The 21,150-nt window shown below is 38.4% G+C and overlaps 1 protein-coding gene and 1 long non-coding RNA gene across 8 annotated transcripts in view; one reads left to right on the top strand and one right to left on the bottom strand.

Moving 5' to 3' along the window:
• UNC13C (unc-13 homolog C) overlaps window positions 1-10,678 on the top strand; it is a 222,028-nt gene extending 211,350 nt beyond the window's left edge. For all 7 annotated transcript variants that reach the window (XM_054077487.1, XM_054077486.1, XM_054077488.1 and 4 more), the window contains 3 exons: window positions 7,382-7,474; window positions 8,182-8,341; window positions 9,286-10,678. In XM_054077487.1, coding sequence (XP_053933462.1) covers window positions 7,382-7,474; window positions 8,182-8,341; window positions 9,286-9,571 — 539 coding nt within the window. In that variant the 3' untranslated portion in view covers window positions 9,572-10,678. The remainder of the gene's footprint in view (window positions 1-7,381; window positions 7,475-8,181; window positions 8,342-9,285) is intronic.
• Window positions 106-8,171, bottom strand: LOC128853352 (uncharacterized). The gene is made up of 3 exons (XR_008451830.1): window positions 8,028-8,171; window positions 3,796-3,863; window positions 106-1,979 (listed from the first exon to the last, which is right to left on the bottom strand). It is a non-coding gene; the product is annotated as an uncharacterized LOC128853352 (long non-coding RNA).
• Window positions 10,679-21,150: the final 10,472 nt, after the last annotated feature.

The raw sequence follows: 21,150 nt of genomic DNA, 5'->3' as shown, positions 1-21,150 counted from the left end.
ACATTGGTATCCACATGATAGAAAGTGAGAGATTATCTGTATTTGTCCCTTAATGTAAAAAAAAGGTAATTTTATTTCCAGAAAGATAATCAAAACCTTCCCGAGCTTGATCTATTTTTATCCCAATGAAAAAAAAGGAAAACTTGTAGAGCAGCAGTCTCTTTTGCAAATAAATTATCAGTATTGTTTGGTAGGACAACTTTTACAATTTTATATACAATTAATTATGAGCTGCAAACAAAATTTAGTTCCATTTATCCGAAGTTGACTCTTAATGTTAACCAGAAGGTGTCCAGGTAATTCTGCAGTGCCCTCTATTCAACCATACATTAGTGTGTTAGCACTGCCAAAAACCATTTTGTGGAGCAGGTCACTTCGAGTCTCCAAAATGGACACCGATGGAGACCTAAAGGATTTTGAAAAACCTGAAGGCAGTTTAGTGAAGAAAACTGCATTTCAAAGCCTGAGTAACTAATCTTACACACAGTATGGTCATTGATGCCTCTGCATAGAAAATTCAGCCAAGTGAGAATCTCGTAGCATCAGTACACCATTACCAAGCAGATCCCCTGAGGTTCGGTTCTCTGATTCCGTTTCCTTTGGACTTTCGTCAGCTGTAAATTGTCACTACTAATAATATACATCACCTCATACCGTAAAAGTGATTTGTTTTCTACTCTAAATTCAGCTGCAGGATAACATTTTTGCATACCTTCAGAGAAAGTGGGTTGCGCTCAAAATGTGTCGTGACCAAACAATTGTTTGTGCACGCTACGCTTGTGCCAAGCATGAATCACTTGTAAAATAGTAGCTGAATGCCAAGCCTCTAAAACCTATAAAACCCTGCCCAGCTGCAGGAAAAGGGGGTTCAGAGCTGTATGGCTAAACCACCCCTGGCTAGCTGACAGCTGGGTGGCAGCCAGCACACCAGCACAGAACGCCATCAAGGAAAGCTCAAAGGTTTCTGTAAAAGACCACATTGTTTGTCCATTTGATGTATTTCTCCAAGTTGTCAACCTACATCAACTCTAGACAAAAAGGTCAAATTATAGTTCGAGTAGGACAAGCTAATTTTAACTAAACTTGAGCTAATTCAACCACGGTTTCATAATCAAGACAAAACTATAAAAGGCAAAGGATCCTGTATTTCTATATTTCAGAAGAGAAGGAGCAGAATCAGAACCTGAAGTAAAACTACATCCATATCTATTAGACTGTTGTAGAAACTTTCCTTCTGTACGGTACATTTGCCTTACTGTTACTCAAAGCTCAGATCGGTCCAGGTGATGCTTCAAGAGTTTTCTAGCCTGACAGTCACCTTTTTATGGAATTAAATTCTACTTTCATCTTCTAGATTGCTTAATCTAAAGGATAACATATTTAAAAGGAGATTTATGGCCGTGGTTTAATTCAGGAACTGTCTTAAATCTTCAGTAATTTCATAAACTATAGCCTGTGTTATAAATGTTTACCTTTGGTTAGCATCAACTCTGATAATATTTGGCCAAATAAGATTGTGGTTTTAGCAAACTATATAAAAAGACAGCACCTCAAGCATTACAGTGTCCTGAATTTGCTCTCATTTATTACCACTGAATTCTCCAAAGTAAACGCCACTGTTCCATCTAAAATGTTTACTTACTGGAAATAGTCAGAGACATATTTTTTCTTATACATTTATAGTAGCTTAGTTTTTATAAACCTCATGAGAGAGTGCTACTGTTACTGTGAGGTATATGGCAGAGCTATGCATAGAGGCAGAACTGCAAGGTATTTTTTGAGCTTGACTTTAAAGAGTTTGTATTACTTACTCAAGCAGAAAAAATCCGTACTCATCTAGCAGCGTGGAGCTTATTCGGTGATCCCCTCTTGTGTGTTTAAATGGCTGCTGAAAACGGTATTCTTTCACATCAGCCCAATTGTATAAGATTTCTTCATTCTTATGCTGGACAAATGAAAGCTAAAAGGGGAAGAAGCATCTGAAAACAAGAAAAGATTACAAGCAATATTGAAAATATTTACATAATGAGAAGGAGTAACCATAACGGTAACTCCATGCTCATCTTGTGAAGCCACCAACTTAGGGAAGGAAAATACACGATTAAAAAATAAGAGCAATTCCTTTCAACTGCCAAGCCAAAATTCAGTTTCACATTCCTTGGCAACCTATTATGGTACAAGGGAAAGCAGAACCTCACTGTTTTCTGACTTTGTAAATATATGGATCCAGATTCAAATACTAAACCGACAGTTAACTTGGAGAACAGCAAACATTCTATAGTTTAGGCAAGCAGATAGTTGACCTCAGACTGCAGAAAATAAAAATCAGTTAGCAGCTCCTGTGAAAAGGAAAGGATTTTTTTTCCTGCTTTTTTTGTGTGTCAAAACTGAAGTAGTATTAACTGTCACATTTTGAAAGGTGCATCTCTACTCTAACATTAAGTGCTATAGAGCATTTCCAGTTCTCTCATAACCCATACTTCAGGCAGAATTTAACTCAAGAAATAATCACAGCTTCATCCACTGCAGTTTCAAATTGAGGTCACAACTGTGTGTTACACAACCTTATTTCATGAAAGAAAAAAATGGCCTGCAGTATAAGCTGCAGAAATCAGCAAGCGATTGCAAGGAATGTATAGGAACAAACAGCAGAAAACATGAGGACAATGAAGAAACTTGCAGAATTTATAACTAATAGAAATATTCTAGCATACAGTAATAAGTGCATTTGGGATAGTGGCAGAAAATAAATACTTTAGAAGTTCACATATAAAAAAAAATTTTTACAGAAGGTTCATTTAGGAGGCTGTCACAATAGAAATTTTTTTTGGTTACTTGTTAAACAGAACAGTAAAGCCTCTAAATTAGAAATAATTTGTACATTACAGTTTCTCTTAAGTGTTCAAGAAAATTAACACAAACCACTGGTATCCATCAGTTGTGTGATATCAGCTTTTTTAGTGGTATCAGTGGACTATTCACTGCATACATTTAAACCTCCGAACTTGAGAGGCTGTACTTGCCTCTATGTTGCCAGGTTAAAATGCCGGACGGCGTGTGTGTATCCACACTCCTGAGGGCCCGCGGGCTGGATGATGCTAACTGGCTCCTCACCTCCCAGATCAAAGCCGGCTCATCCCCAGTTTCTTTCCCGATAGACAAACAAGTGGCTGGAGATAACGGAGGCTCCCGATGGTGTTGGCGCAATTGCCAGCTCTCATCAACCGAAGCATGGCGTACACCAGGCAGAGATGAAGGGGAAAGCCTTCACTGGGAATTCCACCCTGACACTCCAACCAGCACTTGCTACCCACACCATAATATTCTGGTTTCACACTGTGCTCCCTGGTGCTTTGTATCACTCTGATATTACAGAAAATCAAAATACATTCCCTCTTATTTGAATATGTGGCTCTATACAACTGAGAGGCTTTCAGATGCTACAGTATCTTCTGTCAACCTTAACACCTTCACACCAAATGATTCCTAAGATAAAATAATATATGTTTTCTAATCAAATACAAATCTTCTAAATCTTTTCATGGCAGTCTGGTGAAAGAACAGTTGCTGAAAGACAGCCATCAAGTAAATGAACTTGGTTCTCAAAATCCCCCAAAACAAACAATTATCAACAGTTTGTACAGCAATTTCCTAAAGCAAAGAACGTGTTGCAGTTAGCGTGATTATCATTACTAAAGCAGATTTCCCTGCTTGCCTTCCTTTTCTGTAGCACGCATACAGAAGAGATCATTTAGCTTATTACATCCAGCTCTTAACAATTCAGCTTTAACTTACTCTTTGTATCGAGCGAAGATGTTAAAACAGGGACTCAAGATTTTCCTCTAAATTAGAGCCTCAGGATCCTGTTAAAAAAAAAAAAAACAAACTTGGTTAGTCACCCCCATCTTCTGTCTTCTTATAAGCTAGAAGATGAATCCCAGACAAATATATGTATTTTATTAGTATCGTTAATCAGAAGGTGAAAAAAGTTTGTCTGAATTAAAAAGTTGCTTTTATAAGTTGTGTAATTCCTGGAGCATTGGGCGCTGTGAAAGCTTGAATATTCGTTCAACTTTTTCATCCTTATGTCCTGTATAGAAAAGAAGGTCAAAGCATAGGTCTGGTATTTAAATAAATGGCCATATTTGCTCTGAAGAAGGTAGCCAGCAGATGGGATAGAATAGCGTTGCTGCAGGGCAACGTTGCCAGTTAAGCTGGTTTTATTGCCTGGCTCACCGCGCTTAGTGAGCTTTTCCAAGTCTCGGGTACTAAAATCATGTCATGCATAATGATTAGTTTGCAAGTGATTGGTTTTTTTCCTTTTAAACTAGATTTCTAATCCTCAGAGAGGTAAAGAAGATCTTGAAATCCTGAATCCTAAAAACCAGAGTATAAAGAAAATAGAACAATAATGTAAACCTCCATAAATTTACCAATTTTTAATACAGCTATAAAGATTGGTTTAGAGCCTAGCTTATCTTAGTCTACCTGGAGCAAAAATACTGCAAAAGTAACCACTTGCAACAACTTTAAGAGTGTCCAGATGAGAGGAAGAGAAAGTCAAGAAGCTACAAAACTCCAGGAAGAAGATAGTCTTTACAAGAACATCTAGCACCAAAGCTAAAGATAAAACAGCTGGATATTCGAAGGAGGCAGGATATATACACAGAGAGAGACTTAATCAAGTAAGTTTAAAGAAAAGAGAAAGGCTGCAAAAACTTAGTAAGAAGGAATTGCTTCCATTTGTTAGGGACGTTGTCAAAATCAGAGAGATCAAGTAGGGCAAGAAGGAACAATATGAATAATATATTAGAATATATGAATAGTGCAGACTTTGGGCATAGCTACAGTGCTGGTTTTAGTAATTATGTACGCAAATTGGGCTAATTTAAATACTCATGGCAGCGTAACTGTGGTAGTTGGAGGGTCAGAGCTGAGATCTATGAACAGCCCAGTTGTTATTTCAGCTTATCCATTGTGTTTTGCCAGAGAAGAATGTGTAGCCAATATGACCATCATGACTAAGATAAATTTGACATATGGTGGGACTCAATGATTTTAAAGATCTTTTCCAACCTAAATGAGTCCATGACTATGTTCTCGGTCCTTGGCTCTCCTCTGTCAATATCATTAGGGCTATAACAACTATCACATTGATGATGTTCCAGTGACTAAATAAGGAAGGAATCAAAAGAAGGAATCTGCTGAGGAGCAAGCATCTTTGGCCAGAGAAAGTATTTTTTTGTCCTGTACACTATAAAACAAACAGTATAAGCTTGTTTGCTGGAGTAGAATGACTGCAGTTTATATGCAGGTGATCAGTTTAAAACCCAGAGAGAATGCTGTCTTTTGTTTCATAAAAATAACCTAACAAATCTAAAGCAGAATTTAGAGTGGGAGCAGCAGTAAATAAGCAATCATAAAGTTTTATAATATAAAGCAGAGTTACTTGTAAGTTTCTTAAGCTTCTAATGAGTTATATTACAATACTAAAGGAAGAAAAGTGCCATCATCCTCTGAGCACAGAGCTAGATGTTTGCTGTCAAACTGACTTGTTAGATGTGGTGTCATAAACAGACCTTTCTATAGTGCCATCAGAATCACTGCTTCCTGCTGCCACTGTACGAGGACTGGGGACAAAAAAGAAAACAGCAGCAATGGACAGATCAGAGACTTTAAAATGTAGTGCTTGAATATCAACATGCAAGCACTGAATGTCCTAGAATTGTATCTCTAGTTTGTCAGAGAGAGGAAAAGAGAAAGCACATGTAAGATGGATGGGGTGGTAACTCAAAGGAACCGAGCTTTTATTCTGGACTCCAACAGAAATTGTCTCTGCTGGCTGAGATGTTCTGCTGTAAGAAGTTTCCTCAGCAATAGTGAAATGTAGGGTCATTTTAATGTCATCTGTTTTCAGTATAAAACTGTGTGAGGTTCTACACAGCTTTCTTTATAACCATATCAAACAGGACTGTACATCCAGGACCAATCCCACTATATATTTGTGTAATGCTGAGAATGTTGTTGTGAATTAGGGACTGCTAGGAAAAAAAGAAAGAAAAAGATGAGCTAGAAGAGCTTTGCAAGGATATACTTCGCATAGTTACAAAGAAAAAAAAAAGTTGGAGAAAGAACAACGACTTACCTTATTCATAGATTCATGTTTGTCTTGGTAAAATCTAATGTGTCATTATCGCAAGTTAACATAGCATTCTCCATTATTACCATCAGGTTGCTTCGTAAGTTACCGAATCGAAATGCTAATTGCCTTCTTTCAAAACATTCCTGATTTCTCCTAAGGGGGTTTTGGTTTGGTTTTTAGGTATTTTATACATATATAAATAAATATATAATGTATAGATTATTTATTATGGTGAAATCCAGAAAAAAACTAAGCATGATGAAGGCAAAAAAATACATTTGTGTTTATAATGATCCAGCGGGATGTCCCTCCCCACAGAAGGGAGGTTGGAACTAGATGATCCATAAGGTCTTTTCCAACCTGAACTATTCTGATTCTATTAATTCAGGAGGGGGGAAATCATTTTCCCCTGTATGAGTACGTAAGACCCTTCTCTTCTCTCTACCCCTTCCTTAATTCCTGCACGAGTTTCTAGAACACTTCTGAAGCAACGTTTGCTTCTCCTCACACGTAGATGGATGAGGAACCAGTGGGTAAGGAATTGCTGTATAAATAGAAAGAAGACTCTTTCCTCTGCTAACTCACAGAAAATAGGAGTCACTTATAAAGAGGTAGTAATCTGCTTTGGTCACAGAGCGCAGTCTAGGGAGCGAGTGCACGGTTCACAGAGTTCAACGTTCACAGTCATCCAATTAAAGAGAGAGTAAACATACTCAATTTTGTTTATATTGTACCATTATACGATCATATATTAAAGACCTTTCAATACCTCCCTTTTTTTTTTAAGCCCATGTCTGTGCTAGTGAGGAACTTCAGCAGTTTGCTTACTTAACAGAACTTTACTCCCAGCAAAGAATTCATCAAAAACAATATAGAAATAACTTCCCTAATGTAGTAAGATATACACAGTATTTGCAATAAGATTTTGGGGTGCACGTGCAACCAAAGCTTGATAAAAGCACCAGATTTGTGTTTCAGGATGCAAACACACCTCATGACAACCACAGTGGAGGGTTTGGGGGGGTTATTTTAGGCACTTCACATAGACACTCACAATTCTTGGGTATTTTTGTACCACAATCACTTGTGAATCCATAACATATTCCCACCCAAATGTGAAACATATACATGCCGGAAATTTCTAAGTGTTTCTATCAGAAAATACCACTCACATTCTTTCGCTCTTTCTCTTAATGTATTGAGATGCCGAGTATGCTAACTTACTAATTATTATTTCAGGTCAAACCACTAATAATTCAGTGGGTGAGATATCTGTACAGGTGGACGTCTCTACGCATCCCGGCACTGGTGAGCATAAAGTCACAGTAAAAGGTAAGTTTCAAATAGCTGATTTTGAAAAGAAATCAACAACAAAGCCCCCAAGCACTAAGTAAAGCACACCAATAATTAAATAAGAAACATTAAGTATTATAGTACTTTTAAAGCTACGAGTATGCTCCAGGTGCTTCAGATCATACTTTTTCCTTGCTTAATGTCAGCAGAAGTTCAGCTTATGCAAGTGAGTGCTGTCTGTGCCTCTCTGCTTAGACAGCTAAAATTTATTATACAAATTTATGGAGTTACACATTCTAATATGCCAAATTACATTTCTGAATGTCTTGCACATAATTTAGCTTTCCAAAAGCTGTGGCAAACTTAGGAGGTAAATGACTGCACCAAGATTTAAAATGTTCTTTTTTTTAACAAAATGCTTGTGTTCTGCACAGCCTGAATTCCAGAGCAAACCAAGCATCATTTAGATTAGCAGAAGCTGATTTTTTGTTACAGTAAAGGCAGCAGACAAAAGAGCTGTTAATGTAAAGCATTTGTAACATATATGTGTATATTTGCTGCTGTTATAACTGCAAATAGTCAGGCATCTTACCTGGCAGAGAACAGGTAATGATTCTCCTTGCCTTATATCCTATAGGAAAGCTCTCATGTCATCTTTCATTGGCTATACAAAGTCAAACTGGATAATAAATTGGAGCTTTTCCAATGGAATATTATTTAACTTTATTTCTTGTATTCCTTTATAGTTGTTGCAATCAATAATCTAAACTGGCAAACAACAGCTATGTTCCGGCCATTTGTGGAAGTTTGCATCTTGGGTCCTAACCTAGGGGACAAGAAAAGAAAACATGGAACCAAGACAAAAAGCAACACCTGGTCACCGAAATACAATGAAACTTTCCAATTGTAAGTATTTTTTTTCCTGTTAATTGCATATTTTATGCAAATGTTATTAGAATTTCATGCAATTAAAATGGTAAGAACATGACAAACATCCAGCGGCCACCATACATGTCAGAGTCCATAGATATAGAAACCACCTCAAAATTAATTTCTATATTTGTTAATAAAAATGACAACCACAAAGCTTTCATTCTTACAAAAGCTGATTACAATATAAAATTCATTTCCCTGCACAGGAATAACTATTTATATACCAATCTGTTTGCCTGAGCAGTTATCTGGACTGAAACATTAATTACTACTGGTAGATACCGGGGCCTTTTTATAACTGTTGAGATATCTAAATATCTAAAGGGTTGTGCATGTGTTAATATTATTTACCTCTATTATTTAATCCTTAAAGCAATAAGAATCTTCCACCCAACCTGGAGTTTTAAATGCTCTCACAGCAACTCTCGCCTGTTTACTCCTCCTCCTTTTTCATAACTGAGACCAATTCATTTTCCTCTCCTTCCCCCTAACCCTGAGCAGGTCAGAATCATTTGCTCAGTGTCTGACTGTGAAAATCCTTTCGAGGGCCACTAACTTACTTTATTTTTTGCAGTTGATTTAGAGACGTGGTTATGATAGTTGTGGAACTAGTTGACTATTTTGGGTACTTTCTAGGGAAAGGTAACTGTTTATTTCAGATATTGAGGAAATGATGAATTCTTTGTTTAAGTCAGTGGGAGCAGAGACTACACCATCAGTAGCATCTGAGAGGTTTACTGTGGTTAAAAAATGATATTCTGAGAGGTTTAAAGTAATATTCTGTTGCAACATGTAGAACTACAAAAAATAAACTATCACTATCACTTTAATTTTTACAAGAATTCTGAAGTATGTTCATTCCTTAGGGAAATTAAACTGAACTCCTTGTTCTAAATTTGTATTTCAAATCCATGCAGCCTTTTGAGGAGCGAAGATAAGCCAGGAGCCTATGAACTTCACCTCTCAGTGAAGGATTACTGCTTTGCTCGGGAAGATCGCATTATAGGAATGACTGTTATTCAGCTGCAAAACATAGCGGAGAAAGGGAGCTGTGCATCTTGGTATCCCTTGTTGAGAAACATCTCTGTCGACGAAACTGGATTAACAATTCTAAGAATACTTTCTCAGAGGACCAATGATGAAGTTGCTAAAGAATTTGTAAGACTGAAATCAGAAACAAGATCTGCTGAAGAAATGGCCTAGAATACCCAAGTCATGCAAGGTTCTCGCCGCCAAGAGCATAGATACAACGCTGTTGTCCGACTAGTGCATGCATGTGCAAATCTGTGGGAATGTTTAACAATGTTTTCAGTGTTTGCCAGTACTTATGTACTATATTTGCGAGGTATGTCAAGGAGCTATATATCTTTTATACGCATTTTGGTCTTTGGTAAAGTAATTGTTCCAATGAAGTGCCAAAACTAAGATTAGGAGTAAATGTCTCATCATATCTTTTTAAATGTTGATTTCACCTCATCACAATTCCTTTATTTTTTAACATTTATTAACAAATACTTAGCTTTCTAAATTGATTACAAGGTTGTCTCTGTTAAACTACTGTGTTGCTTATTCTAAATTAAGTTACCTCCCTTCATTTTATTTTAAAAAAGACGTACCTAGTTTTCTTCAAACGATCATTTTATGCAAGCCTCATTTTAGGTATCTTACTGATAACTTTTTCTATCATTACTACAGATGCAGTTACTTATAGACAGTGTTTGTAATTTTATAATTACCAATATAAAGTAATGAATTTTGCATTAAAAATGAAAAAGGATGGAAATATTTTATGCTAATCTTTTTCCAACCTTTCATAAATATCACTGTGAAGAAATGCTGTTAAAGCAAGTTCTCAAGAAGCTGTGCTTATCAGAGTTTGTTACTGATGTTTGATATCTTGAGATAATTTTGTTCTTCAAAACTGCCAAGGTAATATCATATTTGTATTAAAAGAGTAAGTCAGTATCTGTAGAAAAAGACTGCTGTACAGTATATGTGCTTTTAAAAAATCATTTTTTAAATGATATGGTACTGTACAAGGGTCGGTAGTTTGGAATAAGTAATGCTGGTTTGTGGTTTGTTTCTAGAAATTGTTTTTGAAAAGAAAAGATGCTGTTAGCATTTTCACTCAGAGTTATTAACGTCGCTTTACATACTTAGCTGTAACATCAGTTAAGTGCTTTATTTCTTTATTTTTTTTAGAAAAGTTGAACAGTTTGTACTTATGCAACATTACTATGTATTGCACTAAAGCAAACTCTGTGTCCTGTAAATATATTTAGTGAGAAATTGTAAAATAAAGTATGAAGAAACTGCTTTCTAGTTTTGTCATTTGATATTATTTATGGACCTGTGAAGCCCACGCAATGGCTTACGATATACTTTTGTAATCATAGAATCACCAGGTTGGAAAAGACCTCTGAGATCATCGAGTCCAACCATCCCTCTCTGCCACTAAACCGTGTCCCTGAGCACCTCATCTCCCCATCTTTTAAACCCTTCCAGGGCTGGGGACATCCCCTCCCTGGGCAGCTGTTCCAGTATCCGATGACCCTTCCAGTGAAAATTTTTTCCCTAATGTCCAATCTGACCCTGCCCTGGTGCAGCTGGAGGCCGTTCCCCCTCGCCCTGTCCCTGTCACTTGGGAGAAGACAATAATAATGTATCAAATAATATATCAATGCCATAATAATAAAGTACAATTTTCAGCATCTAGAGTTGGCACATATATAAAAACCATAATGTTCCGTAATAATACACACAATGTTCTGTATAGTACACGTATTTGTCATTGGGTATAATTACAAACAACACAATTTCTAATAACCCAGCCTAGAGTTTTCAGCTTTGCTTATGGAAAACATAAATAAGAACATGGGAGGACGTATAGTTAGTGTGTTAATGCCGGTCCTTTAAAAATGATGACCTTTGTGGAGTCACTTACCACCATTTTCTTTCCAGGATATCCTTTTGCGTGATCCTTAGATGAGATTTCGGGATGTCTTTCAACATCCTCAATCCTCTCGCTTGAATAAAAAGAAAGTAGATTTGCTATAAGTCTATTTAGACGCTTACAGAAGATCTGCACAGCCTTTAGGGAGTTAACGCTACTTCACTAAGATCAGAGCGGGCGGAGAGTTGGGACCCAAGTTTTCTTATAAGTGCATATCCTGCTGAAAGTTACGCATTGCACAACACATTACAGCAGAGGGAGATTTTGATGGGCACATTTTTTCAACTTCAGAGAACCATTTCTCCCTGTGAACAGTTATGCTGATAATTTCACATTTCAAAAAGCAAAGCGCTTTATCAATTTAGACATTAAGTGACTCCTTAAACAGTTCAGAAAATGTAACTTTAATAATATGTACTAAATATACGTTGAATGTAATTGCAAATACTTGCAAAACTCTCACAAGGATTTAGAGAACCAAAATCAATCTTGAATCTAATCGGAGCCTTTCAGGTTTCAGATGTATGTTGTGGTGTATGTAAAAGTAAAATCCAGGCACAGCTCCAGTAACTTCCACAAAACTAAAGAGGAGTTTTATCAGTCTTAATTCATGATACTGTGCCCCGAGAAATTTCTGTCTGTGTGGGGAAGTCATGCTGATTCCTAACTTACTGGTTGATGAGGAGCTCAACATGACTGGCAAAGTGTGCTCGCAGCCCAGAAGGCCAACTGTGTCCTGGGCTGCATCCACAGCAGTGTGGCCAGCAGGGAGGGAGGGGATTCTGCCCCTCTGTTCCTCTCTTGGAAGACCTCATCTGGAGGACTGTGTCCAGGTCTGGAATCCTCAACATAAGAAGGAGTTGGAGCTGTTGGAATGGGTCCAGAGGAGGCTACAAAGATGATCAGAGGAATGTATCACCTCCTGTACGAGGACAGGCTGAGAGAGTTGAGGTTGTTCAGCCTGGAGAAGAGAAGACTCCGAGGAGAACTTAGAGTGACCTTCCAGTACCTGAAGGGGCAATGGAGATAAGCTGGAGAGGGGCAGATTTAGACTGGACATAAAGAGGAATTTCATCACTCTGAGGGTGGTGAGGCCCTGGCCCAGGCTGCCCAGGGAAGCTGTGGCTGCCCCATCCCTGGAGGGGTTCAAGGTTGGATGGGCCTTGGGCAGCCTGAGCCAGTGGGAGGTGTCCCTGCCCATGGCGGGGGGTGGAACTGGATGAGCTTTAAGGTCCCTTCCAACCCAAACTCTTCTATAATGCTATGATTCTAACCACATTTCTGTGAGTTATCACCCAAAGTGTCTGCAATGGATGATTCTTAAAACACCGAATCTATTAACAGTTAACAAGATTTTACATCCAAAAATATCAGCACACTCAGTCTCAAATTAAACTGGAGAATAATCAAGAAGTGAGGTGGTTCCTGCAACACAGAACATTATTGTGGATAAAATGCAAAAATTCCACAAGAAATCATTTGTGGCTCTGTGAATTAAAACAGAAAGGCAAGGGTAGATAGGTTGGGGTTTTTTTTACCTGAAGCACTTACCATATTTTTCTGTAGCTGGTTATTCTACTGTGAAATAGCATGCATTTTTGTGCATAATACATTCACCACTGACTGAATTATTTATCATAGAATCATAGAATGGTTTGGGTTGGAAGGGGCCTCAAAGCCCATCCAGTTCCATCCCCTGCCATGGGCAGGGACACCTCCCACTGGCTCAGGCTGCCCAAGGCCCATCCAACCTGGCCTGGAACCCCTCCAGGGATGGGGCAGCCACAGCTTCCCTGGGAACCTGGGCCAGGGCCTCACCACTCAGAAATTCCTCCTTATGTCCAGTCTAACTCTGCCCCTTTCCAGTTTATCCCCATTGCCCCTCGTCCCATCCCCACAAGCCTTTGCAAACAGCCCCTCTCCAGCTTTCCTGTAGCCCCTTCAGGCACTGGAAGGTCCCAGAGATTCGCCTATAAAGGAATAATAACTGAACTTGTCAAGGAACTCGATTGCTGCTCCTCGTCTTCTCGCTCAGTCGCACACACTGGAGGCAATCAGACAATCTGGTAAAGAAAATCTTTATGGCTTTAAACAGTACTCTTCATTGTTTCACTAGTTTTAACAGGGAAATATTTACTTGTTGCATCAAAATTTGGCATGGGAGGGCAAATATGTTAAATCTGCACCAGAGCGCTGTTTTAAATGTTGTGATGAATCAAAATGCAAGTGTATGCAGAGGTGTGGCACAAGCAGGTCAGACTCACAGATCTCACGTAATATGGAAAAAGTTTCAGTGCTATTTTAAAAGCTGGTTTAGTCTCTTTTAGGGAAGTAAGTATTCCATTCTTTAAAAACTGAATTTCAATTTATGAGAAAATTTTCTTAATTCAGCTGAGCTAACCTTAGTGAACCGGCAACCGCTGCTGCAGTTCCGCTGCTCGGTGATAAATGGTGCAGCAAAAATTATAGTTGGAATTACATTTGTATTGGTTTGTTAAGACGGTGAATATAAATACATACACTTAGGAGAACAGAAGAGAGAAAAAAGACAGGAGAGAACAGCAAAATTAGTTTGAGAACAAATTTTCCATTCTCCAAGGAACAGTTACTACATGGAAAAATTGATGGACGCCTGGAAAAAACAAATACACTTAGATAAGCTTGTGATATGACAGCACTCAAAATGAACCAGTATACTTGGAACAGACAATGTTATGTAACTGTGCTCAATAAGGGTTAAGAGAGAAATTTTTGTCCTTTTTATTTTGTTTTCTAGGGTAGAAATGTAATAGCCAAATATAGGGAACCATATTAAATTTTCCTTGATGTGTTTCATAGCCAATATCTGCCAAAAAAAAACAAATAAGTAATGTGCAAATTGAATGCATAAATAAAAGATGAAGTGAATACTAGCAGACATTCTGAAAACTAAGACAACTTATCAAAAAATAATTTTATCTTTCTAATGCCGTATAGAGATGGCACCTGCTTTAAGAACACAGCACTTGGACTAGAACAGCCTTTTCATATGTGACTCTGAACCCAGGAAACTGCTAAAATACCGATGGAAACATCTGTCAGATGGAACTCGATCTGCATGGTTCTTCATACTCTCTATCTCTTTTGGGGAGGCAAATTTGCTCTAAGGTAATAATTACACAGGTGTTTGGCCATCACCAAGAGACTCAAAAAGCCCCAGCAACACACTCTGAAACTATTTTTCAAATTATTTCCTCCCTATTGGTCATTATCTATAATCTCTTCTATGCAAGTAAATCTAGACTTCAGTGAGATTGCAGTCTCCTCTTATATCACACGTTCTGCCACTGAAATTCCTCCTCATGTGTATTTTATTGGACTGTAAGTAATTGTCAGAAGCTTTTCTGTGTCCTGGAAGAATCAAGACATCCTTTATGAAGGATTCAAGAAATGCATGTGCAAATACCACCATTTGGCTTAGTTTTCACTCTGATTATATTCCCCAAACACAATTAGCATATTCGTAACCACTGTTTCCTTCAGGAAGCTTCTTCACAGGCATTTTCCTTTAAAAAGTGATCATTTACACAATCTTAATGCAAGTACTCCACCCTTAAAAGGGGAGATAATTCTAAGAAGCTTTATAAGTGACCACATTTGTTTCCCCTAGAAATTAAATAAGTGATGTACACAACTTCTCATTCACATTAGTTGTTAATAGAATCATAGAATCACCAGGTTGGAAGGGACCCACTGGATCATCGAGTCCAACCATTCCTAACACTCCCTAAAACCATACCCTCCAGCACCTCATCCACCCGTCCCTTAAACACCTCCAGGGAAGGTGATTCCCCCCACTCCATGAGCAGCCTCTGCCAGGGCCCAATGGCCCTTTCCGTAAAAAATATTTTCCTGATGTCCAGCCCAAACCTCCCCTGGTGCAACTTCACAGAATCACAGAATCACAAGGTTGGAAAGGACCCATTGGATCGAAGTCCAAGAAGACTCCATCCACAGCCTTTCCCCCATCCAGTAGTCGAGTGATTTTGTCATAGAAGGCGATCAGGTTAGTTTGGCAAGATCTGCCTTTCGTGAACCCATGTTGACTGGGCCTGATCACCCGGTTCTCTTGCATGTGCTTCATGATAGGCACTGTTGACCACTATAAATCTCATGTTTAAAGAAGATGAGTTGCTTGTTTTACTATCATTGTTATTTCCACCTTGGTCTCAAAGCTGGACCAATGGAAACAGGCTGTTACACGGAGAACTGCAAAATCCGATGTACCTTCAGGTTTCACCCCTTAAGTAGATGCAATCCAGATGATTGATAGACTAAAAGAAGTCTAACAAATAGCTCAATCATAGTGGTGACGCGTGGCAAACAGTACATGTCAACAGTAGCTTGCATGGCTCCATGGTTAAATTAAAGTTGAGAGGACCCCAAATAAAATTAACATAATTGCCTTTTAATTGAGATAGTTAGAAAATCTGTGCAGGGTCTCTGTATAAAGGTCTTTGATTATGAAAACAAGATGTGACAAAATTAGAACGTGGCTGAGTTTATGTATTTAATCATTACAGTTAATCCTAATCAAGAATATAATTATTATTTTGGGGTTGAACTCTCCATTCATTCACAGCTGTTCTCAGGCAGCTGTAAATAATCCTTTTGATTTCTAACACTAACTGTTTTATGGCAAGAAAGAGACTATGCAGAATTTGCTTATAGAGATCTTTCATCCTTTCCATATGCCCTTTGCTATCTCTGATTAAATGTTTGCTGATTTGCAAGGTGTGATCAGCTGGAAAGTTATTGCATTAACGTATTTAAAAGAAATACTTGTGTCTCAGTTCTTCTCTCTTACCCAATCTGGGAAAAGAAATTACATATCAAATTTGCCCAATGAGAGAATAAAATTCAGTTATTTGAAAGTGCAGATTTTGGTAGATGATAATCCAGTGTATCTAAACCAAAAGCAGCAGTATTTCCCCTGAGCAAGAAAAATCCTACCTGAACTTTTCAAGTGAACATCAAGAGTCTCTGGACCACAGACACTCTGTACATACACGACAGCTCCAAATAAAATACTATCCTATCAATTAGTGTGGAAAACGTGCCAAGTAGTGTGGAAAACATGCCCAACAGTGTGAAATAGGAAAGCATCTTAAACTCCAACAGATTATCAAAGGAAGCTTAAAGAAGAAACAATAAAGCAGTAATTTCCATTGTGTTTCTCGACTCTATTTTTCTAGTTTTCATTGATATTCTCATGCTAGAGACTGTGGAAATCAAATTTGTAGGCAAATACCTAAAACAGAATTATTTACCATTACCATATTAGTCTGAATTAAATAACAATTTCTTATAAATCCCTTGAAAAATACAGAAAGGAGCTGAACAAATATGTGTAAAACAGTAAATTATTGTTTAATTTGATTAAATTATATCCAACTAGCAGACATAAAAATAGCATAAATGGATTCAATGTTATTTTGTTATTTATCAAATACAGCTGGGCAAGTTTTGGAAAGTATGCAGTTGTTTACACATGCTTATTTTGGTGGTATTTGTGCTGTTTGTGTTTGCCTTTTGGCATCACATTTAACTGATTGTCCTGTGAAAAATTTATAGAAATGAATTTTCAGGAAACAAATCTAACTTTTTTTTTTAAATAGTAATTAAGAGATAGGAGACAAACATTATACTGTGAACAATGACTACAAAAGGGATGTTAAAAAGATATCACTATTTGTTGAAATGAAGAAAAATCAAAGCATGTATGTATCGGGAGAATATCTTTGTCTCTTTGTATGGTACTCTGAGTGAATGCATACGCACACTACAGAGTATAAATCACTTTGTAAATGACGAATCTACAAAACCTAATATGAAGACAAACCCAATCAAGAAAAAGTAAACAAAAGCATCTTTTCAAACAGATTCTATAGCTAAAAAATCAGCTTATCTAAACAAACCATTCCCAAATGACATGTGGCCTATGACCATTTCGTTATGAGAATTCGTGTTCAGATTTCAAAGACCGCAGTAATTAAAGCTGAAAGCCTTCCCTCTGAATTTAGTTACATTTAATCACTGCAGAATATGAAATAACCAGTGGGCATGCTGCATATTTTGTAGTGAAAGCCATTAAAGTGTCATAGATTATTTTTCAAATAAATAAATACAAGATAATCAGAAAAATTAATCCAAGGAAGAAAGAGAAGTCTGCTCTTTATTATTTTTCTGTTATTTATTTCTACTACAGTACTGACAGTACAGGGGGAGACTACAGCGCAGTCCTAGGATCCAGTCTGCATTGACTTGGGGTCTCACATTAGTCAACACCTATTCTTCCAGCCTTCCAGAAGAGCATTAGGAGTTACAGGCAAAGGGGACAACACAGAGAGACATAAAATCAGCTTACTGAGTGGTTCAGAGCTCTAGTCTGTAAACTGGAAGCATGCTGTTTGACTACGTACATAATGGATAAAACATACTTAGATGACACCTAGCTGAGTGGAGCAGTTGCCACACCAGGACCTGGACGGGATATCATCCAGAAGGACCTGGACAGGCTGGAGAAGTGGGGCTGTGAGAACCTCATGAGCTTCATCAAATCCAAGTGTAAGGTCCTACACCTGGGTCGGGGCAATCTGTGGTTTCAGTATAGGATGGGGGATGATGTGATTGAGAGCAGCCCTGCAGAGAAGGACTTGGGGTGCTGGTGGATGAGAAACTCCACATCAGCTGGCAATGTGCGCTCGCAGCCCAGAAACCAATTGTGTCCTGGGCTGCATCCAAAGCAGCGTGGCCAGCAGGGCGAGGGAACTGATTCTGCCCCTCTATTACTCTCTTGTGAGACCTCATCTGGAGTATTGTGTCCAATTTTGGAATATTCAACATAAAGAGGAGATGGAGCTGTTGGAATGGATCCAGAGGAGGCTACAAGGATGATCCGAGGGCTGGAGAACCTCCCGTATGAGGACAGGCTGACAGAGTTGGGCTTGTTCAGCCTGGAGAAGAGAAGGCTCTGACAAGACCTTAGAGCGACCTTCCAGTGCCTGAAGGGGCTACAGGAAAGCTGGGGAGGGGCTGTTGGCAAAGGCTTGTGGGGAGGGGACAAGGGGCAATGGGGATAAACTGGAGAGGGGCAGATTTAGACTGGACATAAAGAGGAATTTCTTCACCACGAGGAATTTCTTCACCTGAGGGTCCCAGGTTGCCCAGGGAAGCTGTGGCTGCCCCATCCCTGGAGGGGTTCCAGGCCAGGTTGGATGGGCCTTAGGCAGCCTGAGCCAGTGGGAGGTGTCCCTGCCCATGGCAGGGGGTGGAACTGGGTGATCTTTAAGGTCCAACCCAAACTATTTTATAATTCTATGACTGGTAAGCACAGTTGTCGTTACTGGAGTTGTAACGCAGCATACTCAGCCAAAAATCAGGGAACTCTTATCTTCACTCCTCCCAGATAGACAAGCACTTGCTGACAATTACTACTCTTCTTTCAGTGGGTTTCCTCTGATTGTTACTGAGACAGCTCTAACTTTCATTCCTTTGAAGTCTGAGAGGCCACACACATTTTGTTCAACAATGTTTACCCATTTAAGGAGGAAGTTTTTGTTTCTGAGTGATGGCAGTTGATTGCAATGTGATTAAGCCTCCAGGCTTGAGGTCATGACACTAAGAAAAGAAATGTCCATTACTGACGAGAAGAATCAGAAATTGAAAAGGAATTGCCAAAACATGCACTGAACAGTAGAACACTAATGGAAAAGTACAGCGTAGTGAATACACTCGTCTCCTCTAGCTAGCAGTCTCCTAGATTTCTTTGAGTAGAGAAGTCACTGTACATAGACAATGCCTGCTAGCTTGATTTTAGTTTACAACACATGGCAGAGCATAGAGACTACACAGAATTTATACACATTACACAGCAGTTGTACATTAAAAGCCTTGATACAAGTAAACTGGATAACAGAGTAGCTGCACTATTATGTTTTAAAATTCTTAGTGACTGATATTTTAACATTTGAAAGATACATAAAAAAAGAAAACAAATGCAAACCATGACCTTGCCTTACTTTTACAATTGAAGTGACACTGTACATGTGCTTTGAATAAATAGCTGAGATCATTATCCTTGCAGTAGAAGAAAAGACCCTGGAAGACAAGGAGGTAGTTGCTAAGAAAGAGAGGAATCTCATCAGGGGTATCAGGAAGAGAAGACTGCATTACAGTGAAAGGTAAAATGGCATCAGTAAAGCAATATTTTATAGAGACAAGGAAGGGAAACAACTATCTTCGTAACATAATCAGCCAGTGAAGTATCTTTTTAATTAGTCACCTTCACTGCATTTTTCCACTGGCATAGAGGAACTCTCAGAGGAAAAGACAGAGAGGAAGAAAAGAGAGGGGTGGATGTGTAGATGTGGAACGGGGCTGACAGTCAGTCCAGTCTCAGACTGCATTCCTTAACTCATAGCAGAACCAGAAGACACGAGGTGTGACTTTAACATAACAGACACAGAAATGTAGATTTGTCTCTGTATTTTTGTTACATTCTGGTCTAGTCCAAGAGTCACTTCTGTTCATTGTGATTTTAGTGGAGGTACAAAACAGAATACAATCCCTGAGAGGGTCTTCCCACTCCCCTTGTACTAAATGGAGTTTGAATACACAAGGTCTGCATTTCACTACTCTCTGTTATAAAAAGAGAAAGATATTCCCAATCTGGGGGCCATCTCAAACAAATTCAAGCTAAAGAGTCTGCAGAGATTATTTCCCTGAATAATATATATCCAAGGCATAACAGCATTGACTACGTGGCATTGAGGAGCTCGAGAAAAAAACAGCAATTTGCATCTAATGATGCATCAATGTATCAACATGCTAATTTGCACCAAGGTGACAATATTAAGTCAAGATGCCCTTAAAATGCTATCCTATTTTTCTATATAATCTTTCAGAAACTCATGTGCCAGACTGAGCTTCCTCAGCACAAAGACCACTGTAAAATTAGGTCAGGTCCTTCATTCTCCCCTACTCAGCTTGACGTTAGCGAAAAAATACTGCAGGAGCCACTGAAGTGAGCTGGAGTCTGTAGCAGCAGTGAGCTTAACTCCTAGCAAATATGCTCTGTAATGTTCAATAGCCCACATAATTGCAGCACATCTTCTCTCTACTGCAGAGAATTTAATTTCTGATCAGAGAGAAATTCCATAGCGAAAAAGAAAATAGAAACCAGGGTAATGTTTACATTTAACATTTGCTTTCTGCATTTTTATTAGATTAAAACAATGAAGACTACAATTCTGAGTATAGATCCTTCAGTGTCATGTAGACAATAAGCAAAGCTTATATACAAAATTTATTGCATGTATTTAAACTCTTTTCTGTTTACAACATGCTGACAAAAAGCATGCAATTTTGGCAAATGTAATTATTGAGACTGGCTAAATAATCGGTGAGAAAGGGTTAAATCTTTGACAAATGCTTTGAGTTAGTTGGTGCTAGCCTCAATTGCTAAGAGCCTATCTGACTGAATGCAACACTTAGAATCAGCTGTTTGAAAAGCAAAACCGATTTAAAATCCAGCACTTCATACGTTAGAAAACGTATTTAACTACAAAGCTTGGAGAATAACATCTGACTTTCTCCACATAGCAAAGTGAGCACATTAGAAAACGTAACTTGCCAAAGAGAGGAGGAAAGAACATTGTTATTTACAGTAGCAGTTTGCATCAGGTTGACAAGCTCAAATAAAATCTCACTGAGAAAAGATACCCAAAAAAAAACCAACACAAAATACATTGTACAAACAGCGAAGGGCAGGCAGAAGTGAAAGAGAGCC

Source organism: Cuculus canorus, chromosome 12 (genome assembly GCF_017976375.1).
Source record: "Cuculus canorus isolate bCucCan1 chromosome 12, bCucCan1.pri, whole genome shotgun sequence".
Classification (NCBI taxonomy): domain Eukaryota; kingdom Metazoa; phylum Chordata; class Aves; order Cuculiformes; family Cuculidae; genus Cuculus; species Cuculus canorus.
This window is presented reverse-complemented; position numbering and strand designations above follow the sequence as displayed.